The 18,645-nt window shown below is 44.7% G+C and overlaps 2 protein-coding genes across 3 annotated transcripts in view; one reads left to right on the forward strand and one right to left on the reverse strand.

Moving 5' to 3' along the window:
- PCNX2 (pecanex 2) overlaps positions 1-18,645 on the forward strand; it is a 187,714-nt gene that overhangs the window by 13,431 nt on the left and 155,638 nt on the right. For both annotated transcript variants that reach the window (XM_083176293.1, XM_083176292.1), the window contains exons 3-6: positions 489-576; positions 2,513-2,555; positions 15,094-15,186; positions 17,210-17,348. In XM_083176293.1, the coding sequence (XP_083032419.1) occupies positions 489-576; positions 2,513-2,555; positions 15,094-15,186; positions 17,210-17,348 (363 nt within the window). The remainder of the gene's footprint in view (positions 1-488; positions 577-2,512; positions 2,556-15,093; positions 15,187-17,209; positions 17,349-18,645) is intronic.
- Positions 6,165-13,300, reverse strand: LOC146062408 (uncharacterized). Its single transcript, XM_083174548.1, has 3 exons — positions 12,103-13,300; positions 10,994-11,250; positions 6,165-6,282 (listed from the first exon to the last, which is right to left on the reverse strand). Exons 1-3 carry the CDS (start codon positions 12,565-12,567, stop codon positions 6,165-6,167), a joined length of 840 nt encoding a protein of 279 aa, XP_083030674.1. The 5' UTR covers positions 12,568-13,300.

The following is an 18,645-nucleotide window of genomic DNA, read 5'->3' on the forward strand; positions in this document are numbered from 1 at the left end:
CACACAAGGGGTTAGAGTAGGCTCCATCAGTCATGCACCCAGCCCACAATCAGATTATCATGAAGGAAAATCCTGATGCAGCTCCTAAAGATAATTGAAGGAATAGAGAGCCAGGGTAAATTATTTATTTCAATAGATATGCCGTCACTAGTGTATGTGTTTCTGCAGGCCATCATCTCAGTGGCCTGACTCTGGTGCAAGGCAATTGCTCCTTGGCAATAGTAGCATCCCTCCTACTCAAGAAGGACTGTGGAGAGGTGGTGTTGATTGGTCTTTTGTTCTGAATCTTGTAAGTTTCAATCATGTAAGCTGTAGTGAACTGCTGATTTGAAGGTACTGTAAGAATGCTTGTTTTTAATTCTCAGTATGTCCTCTCTTACTGCATTCTACCTTGCATATGATCCAAGACAAGTTTGTTACATTAAAGACTTTATTATTTACAATAATGTACACTCTACAAACAAATAACTGTCTGTGTTTTTCTATAGCAATTCAAAAGATGGTGTAGCGTCACATATGCAAGTCATCTCCCAATGCAATCAAGACAGCAATAGTGATATTTCTTCTGATTCACTGGTCAGTATAAATTAGTAAATATTTCATCATATATACATTTTGTTCTGCATATATTTTACACAATCAGAGGTGATTAACTGAACATACAACTGAGAGTTGGTTATGTTTACAAACAGTGGCATAACAATAGCACCGCAGCTCCCGCGGTTGCGGGGAGGCGCTGTGTAAGTGCGGGCGCCGGGGGGCCGCGGGGCTATTGTAATGCCCACCCCCCATCCCCCGCAGCTTTACCTGTATTCGCTGCGGTGGTCCCGGCTCCCCTCCTAGCTTCATTCTGATGCTATGGAGACGGACCATCATAAAATGTCCGCCCCCATATAGCAGACAGTTCTCTGAAACTGTCTGCTGTATGGGGGTGGACATTTTGTGATGGTCCGTTCTTCATAGCATCAGAATGAAGCCAGGAGGGGAGCTGGGACCACCGCAGTGAATACAGGTAAATCTGCGGGGGATGGGAGGGGGGGGCATGGGCGGCCGGGGTGTGGGGCTGCTTTATTATTGGCGGGCGGGGGGGGGGGGCGCGCTCAAATTATAGTTACGCCACTGTTTACAAATTATGTAGTTAGTAGCATGATTGTGTAGTTGCTTAAGTTTTAGCTAGTAATTAAAGAATATTAACACAAACACAGACTGTTTTGAAAGTTTCTTACTTTATATCCAACATAGAATCATAAACAGTATCTAAAATAATCTTCCAAATAATTACCGTATATTGCATTCTTATAGCTTTAAGTGGGAGATACAATATGCAGAATTTAGCAAAATTAAGATGTACTGCATAGCTAATTCTGTTTTTTGATGCACCATTTGAGGTTTAATGTGAAAACCAGAAGATTGCCCTTAACCACATGTAATTCTCTCTAAACCTATACGGTTTGGTACTGTGCAGGATAGTAAATAAAACACTTTGGCTCTGACTACCACATACAGAAAGTGGTGTTTTTAACACCATATTCAAAACCGTTGCTTAGTAAAGCTCTCACTCATGTAGTAGTAAGGTTTTGCTTTATTATCAATTCTATTTTATGTATTAGTAATGTTTGTATAAGTCATTGGTTCACAAACTGTGTGCCTAGGCACCATGTGGTGCTTTAGGACGGGAAACGGTCACCTGTCAGACCACACTCGACAGTCATTAGGTCGACCCGGAAGGTCGACTGGCCCCAAGGTTGACAGGGTTAAAGGTCGACATGGGTCAAGGTCGACATGACTTAAGGTCGACATGGGCCAAGGTCGACATGGGTTTAGGTCAACAGTCATTAGGTCGACATGAGTTTTTCACTGTTTTTTGAGCCGACATGTGCCGACAGGCGGTATTTCATGCCCTACCATCCACTAGGGCGTGGTGGGAGAATAAAATAGTGTGCCTAAAGCATTGCGAGTGAATCGAGCATTGCGAGGGGCTGCGGTTCAACTCCAACTGTGTACATGTCGACTGTGTCGACATTCGGGTCAAAAAAACAGTGAAAACCTCATGTTGACCCATGTCGACCTTTGACCCTGTCGACCTTGGGGCCAGTTGACCTTCCGGGGTCGACCTAATGACTGTAGACCTATGTCTGGTCTGACAGATGTACCGATTCCCCTAGGACAATTGCAGGGGTGCCTTGGGTTGGTGATCCAGGACCAATTCTAGTTATTTATGGTCAAAGTAACTGTGCTGGTAGTTGCCAATCATAACATGTGTACAAAAAGCAAATCCTGTCCCTCGCCACATAACTCTCCCTAAGGATGACATATAAACATAATTTACTTCATTTTATATTTGTTTCTGAATTTCTCAATAAGAAAATTTGGCCTAGAGGTGCATTGAAAAATGTTTATGCTCTAGGATGCCATGATTCCAAAAAGTTTGGGAACCAGAATTATTATTTTTAATTGATCTAAATTGAGATGGAAATGTATTTACATTGTGTTATGTTTGTATACATTATAGATGATACAGACACAGGCTTTGGACCAATGTGAAGAAATCAAAGGTTTTTAAAATGCTACTAAACTTTTTTCATTTTATACTGATTACATTTTGTATGTAAAATGTTTCTGTCTATAGACATACGCACTAATGATTATGGGCAACTTAATATAGACCTACTATCTCCACATGTTTTGAGTCATTAAAATATGAGATTCACACCAGAACTTTCAAGTTCATAAAATAATATATATTATAAATATAACATTTTGTATATATATTTAATCTCCTACATCCAGTATGCTTTTTTTTATATATAATAATTTTCTTTGTTTTGTAACATATACATGCTATAATGAGATCTTTTGGGGATGGAGCTATTTCATATACACCATGGGCCTGATTCTGGTTCACTTGCAAAAGCTAATTCTTTCTCTAATGGACAAAACCATGTGCACTGAAGGTGGGGCAGATGTAACATGTGCAGAGAGAATTAGATGTTATTTTGTTTCTGTGCAGAGTAAATACTGGCTGATTTATTTTTACAGTGCAATATAGATATCTGTTTGTGTACAAACCCCTCCCAAATCTAACTCTCTCTGCACATGTTACAGTGGCCCCACCTGCAGTGCACATGATTTTGTCCATTAGAGAGAGAATTTGTTTTTGCAAGTGAACCAGAATCAGCCTCATTATACAAACAAATAGAGCTTTATCCAGTTAACACAGGTAATTACCATTGCTAATGGATCACCCAGGGACTATCCAATTAGACCAGTAAGACAGATTATTGGGGTTATTCAGACCTGATCACTGCTCTACTAAAATGCCCTCCTCTTGATCTTTGCTCTGCTAAAGAGCCCTGCGATCAGGTATATGCAACCCAGCCAGTGTGAAACCCTGCCCTGTGCAAGCCTGCAAATTGCTTAGCAAGGCTTTAGAAAATGAGCCGGATTGGCGATCAGCTACAAATCCATTCGCTCACCATCGAATGATTTTTCCACTGCGTGCAAAATCAGCAGCATTTACACTAAAAAGCCAGGTTGATTTTGCCATTGTTATGCCACTTGGCAGTATGAATGCAACTGGGAGTGCACGAACTAGATACTGTGGAGAGGACCACGGACGGAGACACAGGGGCAGTGCTAGGCAGACTCACAGAGATATAGGAACAGTGCAAACATCAGTAGTGAACAAGTACTAATACTAAAAGGGAGCATACACACAATACACAGAGAGGATACTGGGGAAACTCACAGGCACAGGTAGGGGCTGGGAGTATGAGAACCCAACGGATAGAGCGTCTCCCAGTATCAGGGAATAAGTATCTCTCCAATAATAGGAGAGATACCTATAGTGGAGCTTGGTGTAATGCTTCAACACGTGAATGTACTAGTTGCTATAGGCAACCCCAGTCCCAACAGGGTACTACAGAGGGAGGCCTATAGATTCCTAGGTCAGAGATGAAGAAGACCATAGGAAAATATCCTAAACCCGTACCCCTCGCTTGAAGTACATGGGTTCAGCTAGCTGCCACCAAGCTGACACCCATGGGCTCTGCACTGAGGGAAAGGGTAAGATATCAGGACCTGAGCTCACCTGCAGCACACAGGTTCAGCCAGCTTCCACCAAGCTGACACCAGTGAGTGCTGCACAGTGAGAGAGGTAACACAGGAAATGATGGAGTGTAACAGCAACCTAGCTGGATCCACAAGGTGGTACAGGGACACAGCAGTTAAGCTGTGTACACACGGGGGTGATAGGGGCTGAAATTGCTGGAAATATGGTCGCTGGCGACCATATTGCCAGTGATGGGAGTGTGCCCCGGCGATAAATCGCCGCATGCGCGCTCCCGTTTTCAGCCCCATTCTAATCGCTGGTCAGCTGATTACCTCTGCGGCTCCCCCGGCAGAGGTTCCTTTTCATCAGCGACCATCTCTGGTCGCTGATGAAAAGGAGACACTGAGCAATATATTGCTCAGCAATGTATTGCTAGCAATATATTGCTGAGCAATATATCTCCCCCGTGTGTACGGGGCTTTACAGTCACAACTCCTGATTACGGCTAGGTCTGGATCAAGGCGCAAAGACGCAAACTCCAAGACCTATATTACTGTAATCAACATACAATACAATTTCTAGAAACTAACTAGGCACAGGACAAGACTGACTGGCAATCTGACTATTATTCTGCAGCACCTGCCTAGCCTGAGAGGAAGGTTTATATAGCAGGTGCTGCCACGCCCCACTCAGACATCACAGACTGTGAGCACAAAACCAGTGCCGGATTCCCTGCTGTGAACAGACTGCCTGTCACCACTGCAACAGCAAAAACCCGAATCGGAGTGTAAGCTGCGCTCAGGTTACTTTGCGAACAGCCATGTAATGGATTGCCGATTTAAAAACAAAATGGGAAAACTCTCCCAAAAAATCTGACTTTCAGATTCTCACACCCTATTACATTTGGCCCATAATGTAATATGCTGTGGCACTGCTGGGCCACAGTTGCGATAAGGAGCGTAGTAGTCCTAGTGGCATGGGCGAGAAGAGGACAGCTAGGGTGGTTGTCAGTTTTATTGGTTGGGGCGAGGCAGTTATCAATTTTATTGTGCGGGTGGCAAAAGTGATTGTCAGCTTTATTGGTCAGGGGCCCCCACAACGAGTAATGGTGATTTTTACAAAAAAGGTATTTTAATGGTTAGAGCTCGTCCATTCCAATTTAGTTTAAAAAAAAAAAAAAAAAGATATAATTGTCTCCATTGTCGCACGGTGCCTTATTTTGTCATGCAGCTGAGAGAATTTGTCCCATCATGAGGCTACTAGGATATATGGAAAAATGTACATTCTCATGGGGCCTGATTTAGACTCCACCACATGGCTGTTAATATGAATTGGCCACCGATCAGGTAGACATCTCCCCGCTAGAGTGAAGACCCACCCTGCAAATTAATGAATTTGCTGTGAATCTATTCGCAACTATGCAAATTTGTCCAAAATAAATTCATAAGCCGCTCACCATTGAATGACTTCCCCACTGGTTATCACTAATCGCAGGCTGATCGAAGCTGGTGCTGACATCACACACCCTTCCCTAAAAGGCTTGGGCATGCCTATGTTTTCCCTAGGCACGCCTGTGTTTGTCATGCCTGCATTTTATTTAGCATGAAGGAAGGAGGGAAAGAGAAGATTTGTCGTGGTGTGGTGCACCTATTAGAAGGAGTTGAAATTTTAAAATATAACCTTTTTTTTATTCAATTGATATGGCAAGCAAAAAAGTTAAAAAGAAAACACATGTAAACAGACAAGTGACTGGTGTTTAAAATTACACATGCGGGCGTTCTGTGTGTGCTTGATGTAATAAATATATATATATATATATATATATATATATATATATATATATATATATATATATATATATATATATATATATATATATATATATATATATATATAGGGCGTAGAGGGGATACGCACACTCCAAGTAGGGATACCAGCTGGGTGCAGGGACATTCAGTAGATATAGTGTATCAATCCTAAATCAGATTGCTCCAATCCATGGACAGACAGGTCCAGCACACCATCGCATATAATGCAAATAAAAACAATTTATTGAAGCGAGGTATAAGAATTCATTATACTCAGCACATCCGTGGCAGCAGCATGAAACAGCTTAACACTTCATATCCACAGGCTTAGCCCTGACGGGCCGTTTCGGTGTCAAATCACCTTCCTCATAGGGCATCAACCATACAATGAATCCTAACAGTATATAAGGCATGGAAATACACCTGAATCACATGATAATTAATTACAAATTCGCGCCAGCAACAGAGCCTTACCCCTCCTGCACTGCAGACATGTTCCCACGGCGTCCCGGAAGTCTCCACGGGGCCTGGAACTAACATGCCCGCTCCTAGTGCTGGGGGAAGCAATCTGCGTTCCTAGGCGCCGGAAGTGACATAGCGGTTGCCGCGGCAACGCTATACACGCTGTATGCGCTATACAGATAATCACTGATATGCAGCTACTAGCTGCTACTACATAACAAGTGCCAAAACAGCGAACTGGGCTGGGAGACACTGTTAACTCCATACAGCCTGTAATATAAGAACAGCGCTAGCGTGACGTTGCCATAGCAACCACCACACCTCCTTGTCACATACAAAAATTACACATCAAAATAAAATAAGGATAATAATCAAAGGAAAAATTCAAAAGGCAAAAACAGTAGGTAATAGAGTAGATACATATTCACATAATGATTAGCATAGAATGGCAGAACATAATGTAGCCATATCATAGGCTAATGAGGCTCACAGAGCTGCCGGATCCCTAACTACAAGAATACTGCCAGATTCAATTCTTCATTTAGACCTAACGGAGCCATTGATTGTAACGTGTAAGTCCAATAGCTTTCCCGTTGTAGCAACAAGCTATGTCTGTCCCCACCCCTCTTTAATGGCGGAATGTAATCAAATGGGAGAAATCGGAAGTCACTCAAGCGATGACCTGCAAGTGCAAAGTGTCTCGCAACCGGGGGAGTATTAGCATCCAACTTAATCAGGGCTTTGTTAATGGATGAGCGGTGCATATTAATCCGCTCCTTGAGCATCCGGATGGTTTTTCCCACGTATATTTTGTCACATGGGCACTGTATGATATATACGATGTTTTTGGTATTACAGTCCATCCTATGCTTCAGCTTGTATACCTGCTTCGTTAATGGATGCTGCCAGCTGCTGCCACATATAATATATTTGCAGTCGACGCAACCCGTGCACTTTTTGGCACCTGTGCCAGTGCTGAGCCATGTGGTTTTTGTCAACGTTTTAGGGCCCACGTCCGTGATGACAACCTGTTGTTTGATATTGGCGCCAATATCAAACAACAGGTTGTCATCACGGACGTGGGCCCTAAAACGTTGACAAAAACCACATGGCTCAGCACTGGCACAGGTGCCAAAAAGTGCACGGGTTGCGTCGACTGCAAATATATTATATGTGGCAGCAGCTGGCAGCATCCATTAACGAAGCAGGTATACAAGCTGAAGCATAGGATGGACTGTAATACCAAATACATCGTATATATCATACAGTGCCCATGTGACAAAACATACGTGGGAAAAACCATCCGGATGCTCAAGGAGCGGATTAATATGCACCGCTCATCCATTAACAAAGCCCTGATTAAGTTGGATGCTAATACTCCCCCGGTTGCGAGACACTTTGCACTTGCAGGTCATCGCTTGAGTGACTTCCGATTTCTCCCATTTGATTACATTCCGCCATTAAAGAGGGGTGGGGACAGACATAGCTTGTTGCTACAACGGGAAAGCTATTGGACTTACACGTTACAATCAATGGCTCCGTTAGGTCTAAATGAAGAATTGAATCTGGCAGTATTCTTGTAGTTAGGGATCCGGCAGCTCTGTGAGCCTCATTAGCCTATGATATGGCTACATTATGTTCTGCCATTCTATGCTAATCATTATGTGAATATGTATCTACTCTATTACCTACTGTTTTTGCCTTTTGAATTTTTCCTTTGATTATTATCCTTATTTTATTTTGATGTGTAATTTTTGTATGTGACAAGGAGGTGTGGTGGTTGCTATGGCAACGTCACGCTAGCGCTGTTCTTATATTACAGGCTGTATGGAGTTAACAGTGTCTCCCAGCCCAGTTCGCTGTTTTGGCACTTGTTATGTAGTAGCAGCTAGTAGCTGCATATCAGTGATTATCTGTATAGCGCATACAGCGTGTATAGCGTTGCCGCGGCAACCGCTATGTCACTTCCGGCGCCTAGGAACGCAGATTGCTTCCCCCAGCACTAGGAGCGGGCATGTTAGTTCCAGGCCCCGTGGAGACTTCCGGGACGCCGTGGGAACATGTCTGCAGTGCAGGAGGGGTAATGTAGGGTACACACCAGGACGACCACCGTCGTTCACGACCGATAGACGACCATGGAACGATTTCCCTTGGACTTCCCGGGAGCTCCCAGGCAGTCCCCAGCAAACGATTAGCAAAAATTGTGTTTTTTTGCGGAACGATCTAGATCCGATCCCGATGCGCCCGCGATGGTCGTTAAGACGGTCGGATCGCTGGTTTTTGTTTTTTTGCAAGAACACATGCGACCGTCGTCAGATGGGCCTTTGAAATTTGAATGACGGGGCTGGACTAGCAGAGGGGGGAGGACTAGCAGAGGGGGATAGGAATAGCAGCAGCCATTTTAAACCAGTGTATTTCTGCTTTGTTACTAGTGAGGCTTGGTTTATACCTGCTGAACGCTGGACATAGCTATTTACACATTACTTTGTTTTGCCTGCCATTACAAAGTGTCTTTTAACCCTGCACTATGGAGAATGCAGTGATGGGTAGTCACCAGCAACAGTACCTGCTCTATTATGCAGTTTTGAAGCTCAGGCGTCAGAGAGCCCAGCGCAGGAGAGAAAGATCATGCTGGACAAAGCAGTGGCTACTTCAGCGTCAGACTCGTTCGCACATGCCACTGCTCAGGGACATCAGGGAGAATAACCCAGACGATTTTCGTAACTTCTTGAGGATGGATGATGCCACATTCCAGGAATTGCTGCGTCTGGTGACTCCCCACATCGAGAAGCAGGATACCAAGTATCGCATGGCTATCCCTGCTGAGGAACGGCTGGTGGTGACCCTGAGGTTTCTGGCGACAGGACGGTCTCTTGCTGACCTAAAGTTTGGATCCCTCATCTCCCCGCAAGCTTTGGGCCTCATCATCCCGGAGACCTGCAAAGCCATTGTGAAGGTGCTGCAGTACCAGTATTGCAAGGTAAGATGAAATATACACTGTACACTTTATTGTGCAAACAAAATATTTTTATTTATAATTTAGGCCTAGGACAGAAACAGGTTTTTTAGGCCTTTCATGGTTAAAACATGTAAAATAGTAAATAGATTGTGTCAACACAAATATATTATAATACCATATATAAAAGATATTGTACAAAAACACACACTATATATAAAGATTTAAGTATGTATGACCCAGTTTAAACTTTCCCACTAAGTACGGGCTACTGTGTGGCAGAGGATGTCTGCCGCAGATAAGTAAAGGCTGCGGCCCACATAGCGCATGGCGCAGATGCAATGGTCCCGGCCCCATTGATGTGCGCCATACGCCATGTGAGCAGTGGCCATCACATACCTGCAGCTGAGACCATGTCTGCCGCACAGTACCCCATACTATTGGCAAAGACAAAAGGGTAATAAATGGAGTTTGCTCTCCAGATTGAGGAGAATCCTGTTCTCCCTCTGGTAATGCAGGTACAGGTAGCAGCATATAAAAAGAAAAAAAAGACACTCTGGTAACTTCTGAAACAGGCCCTTACAACAGTAGGGATAAGGTACTGTGTGGCAGAGGATGTCTGCTGCAGATATGTAAAGGCTGCGGCCCACATGGCGCATGGCGCAGATGCAATGGTCCCGGCCCCATTGATGTGCGCCATACGCCATGTGAGCAGTGGCCATCACATACCTGCAGCTGAGACCATGTCTGCCGCACAGTACCCCATACTATTGGCAAAGACAAAAGGACAATAAATGGAGTTTGCTATCCAGATTGAGGAGAATCCTGTTCTCCCTCTGGTAATGCAGGTACAGGTAGCAGCATATAAATAAACAAAAAAAACACACTCTGGTAACTTCTGGAACATGCCCTTACAACAGTAGGGATAGGTACTGTGCGGCAGAGGATGTCTGCTGCAGATATGTAAAGGCTGCGGCCCACATGGCGCATGGCGCAGATGCAATGGTCCCGGCCCCATTGATGTGCGCCATACGCCATGTGAGCAGTGGCCATCACATACCTGCAGCTGAGACCATGTCTGCCGCACAGTACCCCATACTATTGGCAAAGACAAAAGGACAATAAATGGAGTTTGCTATCCAGATTGAGGAGAATCCTGTTCTCCCTCTGGTAATGCAGGTACAGGTAGCAGCATATAAATAAACAAAAATACACACTGTGGCCCTTGTGTGGCAGAGGATGTCTGCTGCAGATATGTAAAGGCTGCGGCCCACATGGCGCATGGCGCAGATGCAATGGTCCCGGCCCCATTGATGTGCGCCATACGCCATGTGAGCAGTGGCCATCACATACCTGCAGCTGAGACCATGTCGATGGTAAATGATAAAGTAGCCTATTTTTTAAGACAGATCCTCAAAAACAGGACACTCTGGATCTTCTATCAGTAAAGAACTGTAGAATTGACGGTACTGGGGGGGTTGAGAAGGCTGTGTAGGTGTTGACTGGGTATGTGTTGGAATTGTGCTCGACTGGCCTGCTACGGTGGCAGGCGGAGTAGGCACTGGTGATTCTAATGACAGTGGTGTGTCTGGTGCACTACCAATGCCAACTATTTTAGTGCCACTGTTGAGATACCCTAAACTGCCATTATACACCAACTCCATGCATAACTTTTCAAAAGTAAGTTGCTGGTCAGGAGCCATGTTGCGAACACACTCTGCCACATAAGTGAAGTAGTTGTCATGTTTGTCGGGGTTTCTTTGCAGGACTTGATGTGCCCGCATCATAAATTCTTCATGTGCCGCTGCTTCTCCTTTTTTTCCTTTGCCACGCATTTTTTTGGCACGGGGGAGTGGTGGAGTGGGTTCCAGGGTGGGTGGCGGAGTGCGTGCCGGAGTAGGAACTTCGTTCGATGTGCATGCATTCTCAGATAGGACAGATAGGTCTGGGGTTGCAGGTGGGTAGTCACCAAGCTGTAAAAAAATTGAACATGTTTACTAATCAATTCTATTTACTTCTAATTTCAGTTCCCTACCAGCGTGAATGAATGGAAAGTCATCGCAGAGGAGTTTGAACAGCGATGGAACTTCCCAAATTGCGGTGGAGCCATTGATGGCAAACATGTCCGCATAGCCCAGCCTATCAATAGTGGTTCCTACTATTTTAATTACAAGGGCTATTTTAGCATTGTACTAATGGCTGTTGTTAATGCGAACTATGAGTTTATCTTCCTGGATGTAGGAAGGAATGGCCGTGCATCGGATGGTGGCACTTTCAAGGACACAAAGTTCTACGAAAGGCTCATAGCGAACACCCTTCACTTGCCGTCTGTCCAGGAAACTAAACAGGGGCTTAACTTTGTTTTTGTGGCTGACGAGGCTTTTGGCCTGCACGAGCATGTCATGAAGCCATATGCGCAAAGGGGGTTGAACCATGACAAAAGGATCTTTAACTACAGGCTATCCAGGGCACGGCGTGTTGTGGAAAATGCTTTTGGCATCCTGGCAAGCCGGTTTCGCATTTTCCACACTGCCATTAACCTGAGGGTGGACAAAATTGACTGGGTTGTCACGGCGTGCTGTGTCCTGCACAATTTGCTCCGCAGAAAAGCCACACAGCAAAGGGCTACAGGCACAGCACTCCAAGAAGACCAAGAACTGCCAGAGGAGGTAGTGCAGATATCCTCCTTGCAAACCCCAACACAACGCTACACAGGGAGTGCACGAGCCAAACAGGTGAGGGAAGAGTACATGGCCTACTTTAATGGGGAGGGCGCTGTGGATTGGCAGGAGGAATCAATTAGATAGCCAAAAAAATAGACTCACCGATGCAGACTGCGAATTCTCCTCCTCCTCCTGCGCCGTGACTTCTTGGTTTTCATGTTCTACCATAAGGACTACTCCTGTCCTCATCGACTCCTGGCTGAGGGTGAATGTCAACCGGTCATAGTACCAGAGCGATGTTTGATACATCTCGTCGACTCCAGCACCAGACTTCTTTGCAGCCTCCATCTTCTTGTGTTCCTTTAAGAACACCGTGCGCATATTCTGGATGCGTTTCCTCACCCATTCAACATTGGCCTCTGGATGAAATGGAAGACTGTAGCGTGCCAACTCCTCCAAGGCTTGGTTTCTTTTCATTTTGTTTGAATACTCCTTGGATTTGGTTCTCCACAGGCATTCGTGTGTACGATATTTTTCAATAAACCCTTCCAAAAACTCTTGTTCCTTTGCGTTGGACATTGGGACTGTAAAAAGATAAAACCATTTTAGTTGTTTGTTTTGTTTCATATTTAAATTTTTATAGTTATAGTTATACCCATGTTTTGTTTCATATTTAAATTTTTATAGTTACACCAGTTACCTAGTTCTTATGTTTTAAGTATTTAAAATGTTAATAAACTTTTATGAAAACCACTATACATTTTATTGTGCAGATTGCTATTCACACACACAGGTGAATGGGGCCTAGCAGAGAGGAGTGCATGGAATACTGCAATGGTGGACAATGGTTTATGTATATATATCTATATATACACAAACACACACACACAGGTGAATGGGGCCTAGCAGAGAGGAGTGCATGGAATACTGCAATGGTGGACAATGGTTTATGTATATATATCTATATATACACAAACACACACACACAGGTGAATGGGGCCTAGCAGAGAGGAGTGCATGGAATACTGCAATGGTGGACAATGGTTTATGTATATATATCTATATATACACAAACACACACACACAGGTGAATGGGGCCTAGCAGAGAGGAGTGCATGGAATACTGCAATGGTGGACAATGGTTTATGTATATATATCTATATATACACAAACACACACACACAGGTGAATGGGGCCTAGCAGAGAGGAGTGCATGGAATACTGCAATGGTGGACAATGGTTTATGTATATATATCTATATATACACAAACACACACACACAGGTGAATGGGGCCTAGCAGAGAGGAGTGCATGGAATACTGCAATGGTGGACAATGGTTTATGTATATATATCTATATATACACAAACACACACACACACAGGTGAATGGGGCCTAGCAGAGAGGAGTGCTTGGAATACTGCAATGGTGGCCATTGGTTATATGTATACACACACAGATGGGGCCCACCCAAAAAAACAAAAGTGACATGGTCGGGTGCACGGTTGCCAAACCAGTGCTTTATACACACTATATACATTGGTGGCAACAGTGGGCATGCATAGAAGAGCATTGGGAGTGCAAACATACCAGGTTGTTGTTCTGGGAGATGAGACAAGAAGGAGAGTCCAACTGCTGCGCCAGCGCTGTTTGCTATGTGGAAAAACATGGCGCCGGGGGAGTGTTTAGGAAATGCCACTCAAATAGGCTGGATCAAACGACGGACGCACCGACGGACGGACGACGGAGGCGGCAAAAAACACTCACGATCTGCATACGATTGACGGTCGGTCGGCCTGGGATTGACGGATCCTACCTGCAGCACGTAGGACCAAAGATGCGACCAAACGAGCGGCGTGAACGCGCATTGGATCGGAATCGGATCAAATAAATGGCAAAAACACACGATAGTACACACAATCTGCATACAACCGGTCGGAATCGGATCTAAATTGACAGAATCGTGCCCTAGTCGTCCTGGTGTGTACCTAGCATTAGGCTCTGTTGCTGGCGCGAATTTGTAATTAATTATCATGTGATTCAGGTGTATTTCCATGCCTTATATACTGTTAGGATTCATTGTATGGTTGATGCCCTATGAGGAAGGTGATTTGACACCGAAACGGCCCGTCAGGGCTAAGCCTGTGGATATGAAGTTTTAAGCTGTTTCATGCTGCTGCCACGGATGTGCTGAGTATAATGAATTCTTATACCTCGCTTCAATAAATTGTTTTTATTTGCATTATATGCGATGGTGTGCTGGACCTGTCTGTCCATGGATTGGAGCAATCTGATTTAGGATTGATACACTATATATATATATATATATATATATATATATATATATATATATATATATATATATATATATATATATTAGAGAGAGAGCAGACAGGCTTATTTTGATACAATTCTGTTCCTTGGTAGTATCACTGCAACTGTTACACTTATTATATGTATAATTTTGCTATATAAGCACTCAGTTGGAACAAGGTAACAAGTTACAGACAACAAGGAGAGGGACTGTCTGTGCACAGCAGTATCTGGGTTTCTCCTACTGGGGGAATTTTATGTTAACTCAAATTGACCCTTTGGGTCCTGTTGAAAAAGTGATTCTTTGTTAGCCCCTGAGACGTGATATAAATATGGGAAGGAACTGACTTTATCACAATTATAATTAATCTCAGATAATTATGCGTTGTAGATGTCTGTGTCAAATTCTTTATGACATGTGGGCTGAGTTGCAGATGTACAAGTGCGATATTGCATGCACTATAGGGTGCACTTAAGATAGTGCCGCAACAAGAATAATGATCTGCGCTAATTGCTGCAGTGTTTGTAAATTATGTACATTGCGATCAGACTACACATAAGAATATTACATGTGCCGCAATGACGGGGTTAACACTATTCATAGAGCCGCTGCTCTAATAGTTAAGCCGCTGCTCATGTAATGCATATGCAGGCTAGCATACAACAGAAAATACATTTGAGTGGCACAGAGAGTCCTAGGGCTACCGCTCGACTCTCTCTGTGCCGCTCAAATTTAGGATTGTAAAAGCTCCAAATTAGCTGTCATAGTTTTACTGTAAGTCATATTGTAATAATCAAAATATCTAGATTTTTTTTTTTTTTCATTTAAATGTATCACCAGGAAAGCTAAGGGAGGGAGAATCCCAGCACGAGGAAGAAGGATCCTCCCCAGCATATGAGATGGACCTTCCGGGGCCCAGTGCAAGCCCACAAGGTATGTATATTTACCACACTTGATTGCCCGATTTGCAGTATAGTAAAGCAAAACAATTGGTATATTCTGCCATGGCCAATAAAGTCATTCATGTTGATTGGCAACTGTGAAGAAAAGCCCAGGGGTGAACTCCAAAAAGCATGGTGGCAAGATTCAAGATGACAACAGGCATATGTAGGCTATCCCTTTAAACTGAGAGACTCATGAATTACACTGGTTCTATGTCTGATTAAAACCAGATGAAATGAAGGCTTGAAGTCAGCCAGCCACATGATCTGTGTATTTCACTGTCAGAGCTCCCTATTTAAACTTTTTGTGGTATGTGTACCTTGTCAGTACAATAAATCTATTACTCTTGGTCCCCTGTACTCCAGTTCCTGAGCTCCAGCTTCTGAAACAGTTATTAAAGTTCCTAAGTTTCTTGTGGTTCACCCTGTATGAGCACTCTCCATTCTGTAGCTGGAATTACCATCAGTTCCTGCTGTAATTAGTTCTTCCTCCTAACACCAGTGTGCTGTCTGCACCCTTTAGCCTACCTGTGCTTGTTCCATTCGGCTCTCAAGCCTCATACATGTAGTCTACTCACTCACACCATAATGTCCTGAGCTGCTACTGACTGTCCAAGTTATTTAGTTCCTATCAAAGATACACATGCAATAGTGCTGGGGTGGCCAATCAGTCTGAGGCAAAGAGCCTAAAAATATCTGTAGTCAAGCTAAAGAGCTGATGTGATGTGCAGCTGCAAAAATACGGCCCCATTTTTGTGCAAGCGCCATCGGTACTTGTTTCCTAGCACGGCGCCCATCGTAGGTGATCGCATACCTTAACTTAAGGTATGCGATGGACGCGACGAACGTGATTTTAGGGCTATTTTTAGGGCAATAAAAAATTGCGTCCATCGCATGCCTGAAGTTAAGGCATGCGATGCGACCGATGCGATGGACGCGATTTTACATAGGGAACAATGTTAAATGGGCCAATGGACCCGATTTTTCATTGTATACCCACCCTTATGGGTATTTTACATGTGAAATCCCCCCCCCCCCATTGTTAACACCACCCCACGATGAACGCCAACCCGAAGCGTGGCGAACGCAACGAGCCCGCGAGGGGCGGCGGTATGCGTCCTCCGACCTTTTCATACCCCCACTATCCACGTCGGTGTGGAGTTGATTCTATATAGTGTGGCGTGCGCAGCGAGCCACCGAGCCCGAAGCGTGGCGGCGGACGCGTAATACCTGTGAAGTAATGCGCGTCCCCTCACGGGGCTCGCTGCGCTCGCCACGCTTCGGGCTCGCTGCGCTCGCCACACTATATAGAATCAGCTCCACGCCGACGTGGATAGTGGGGGTATGAAAAGGTCGGAGGACGCGTACCGCCGCCCCTCGCGGGCTTGCTGCACTAGCCACGCTTTGGGTTGGCGTTCATCGTGGGGTGGCGTTAACAATGGGGGGGCATTTGACCCATCAGGGTTGGGAAACAATAAAAATTGGGGTCTGGGGGCCATTTAACATTGGGGCCAATGTAAAATCGGGTCTCAGGGACCATTTCACATTGGTTCCAATTTAAAAATTGCATCGATCGCATCGATTGCATCGCATGCGATTTGGTTGCATGCGATGCGATCGACGCAATTTTTTAGGATCCAATGGATACAATTAAAATCGCACGCACCGTGCTAGGAAACAAGTACCGCACCACCACATAAAATACACTGAAACAAGCAAGAGCTATCTAAAATACATTCAGATCTGATTCCTGCTGTATGAATTCGGACAGTAGCCAATTTTCAAACAACTGCCTCGTCCGGCACCCTGTATGATAATACATGATTAAAAAGTTGTTTTGAAATTAACATCTTACTTAGATTTTTCAAAGATTTAAGTTAACCTTTTTAACTTGATTCAATTTTAATTTATTAGAGAATTATTGGAATACCTGTTTTTTTTTGCATTGCATTTTCACTTTCTTTTTCCACAGATAAATAAAATATAGTTTTATTCTCTTTTTTACAAATATACAGACAATAGTACAACAGAAGATGATCACGAACGTGTCATGTGTTGTCCACATCCACCAGAAACACAGAAATCATTGTTGGAAAAGGACCATTTCAACATTACTGGCCAAAAACTCCAAGACTCAGTGCAGCAGGTGTCATAGTAAGTAGCACAGTTCTAGGTGAATTTCATTTAGTACTATGGCAAGAGCAAGATGTCTGCTTTTGTAAAAAATATTTGCGATATTTTCGCGCATTTCAAGCCTCGAACATCGATGATGTGGTCAAATTCGTCTAATGGGTCTAAATCAGCCCCATAGGGCCTAATTCAGACTTTATTGCAGGACAAATTTGTTCTCCAAATAGGCAAAACCATGTCCACTGCAGGTGGGGCAAATGTAACATTTGCAGAGAGAGTTAGATTTGGGTGGGATGTATTAAAAGTGAGATCTATATTGCAGTGTAAAAATAAAGCAGCCAGTATTTACCCTGCACAGAAACAAAATAACTTACACAAATCTAACTCTCTCTGCACATGTTACATCTGCCCCACCTGCAGTGCACCTGGTTTCACCTACATGCAGCAGGAGCCACTGCAGTCATTACATGTGGGGATAGAGTAGGTGTACTGGAGGAGTGGCACTTTAAGAAAACTTTACTGCTGCAGGCTCCTCCCTCCTCTATCCCCGCCCAGACCCCAGTCTTAGAAAAAGTGCCCGGAGGAGTAGGTTCTCTGGGCCTATACTCCTCAGGGAGTTAGGTCTTTTTACTTTTTCTTTTTCTTTTTCTTTTGAAAATATTTTTATTTTTTGACTGCTGATCACAGGCAGACCCCTCCGCAGGGTCTGCCTGCTCCGTGGGACCTGGAGGGGGGCTGGTCGCCACTGCCCGCAGTGCGCCTTCCATGCACCCGGCCACCGGTGCCACCGCATCGGGGACCCGCCGCAGCTGCACGCGGCTCGCGTTACGGTTCCAAGGCCTGGCCACTACTCCAGAAAAGAAGGCAGCATCGCTGCAGGTAAGCGGCGCTGTGCGCCGAAATGTGGCCTGAGACGGGCGGGCACACCCGTTCTCTCCTATGCAGCAGCCAGTGTACTGACGGCCGCCATTTTGGTGTGCGTCAGCGGGGACAGTATCAGAGCGGAGGCTGTACACAGCGCTCCGCTCTAGTGAATCTACGCGCCGGAGGGAGAGGGAGGGCTTAGGTGACGTCACCAAGTGCCGCCCTTTCTCTTTATCCTCTCTCTCTGCCGGCGCCATTGCTGTTGCACCGCGAGGCTGACTGAGGGACATCGTGTACCGCGCTAAGCGCACGCACTGCAGTCCAGCGCCCCCCCTTACTTCTACAGAGCAGGTCTGTAAGTTACTGGGGGATTATTTTTGTGCACAGTTTACAGAGATTGTGCATAATCTCTGATACAAGGGCGGAAGGCTCCCCCTCCCTATCCTAGCTCAGCTCC

Source organism: Crinia signifera, chromosome 3 (genome assembly GCF_055691185.1).
Source record: "Crinia signifera chromosome 3, ASM5569118v1, whole genome shotgun sequence".
Taxonomy (NCBI): Eukaryota; Metazoa; Chordata; class Amphibia; order Anura; family Myobatrachidae; genus Crinia; species Crinia signifera.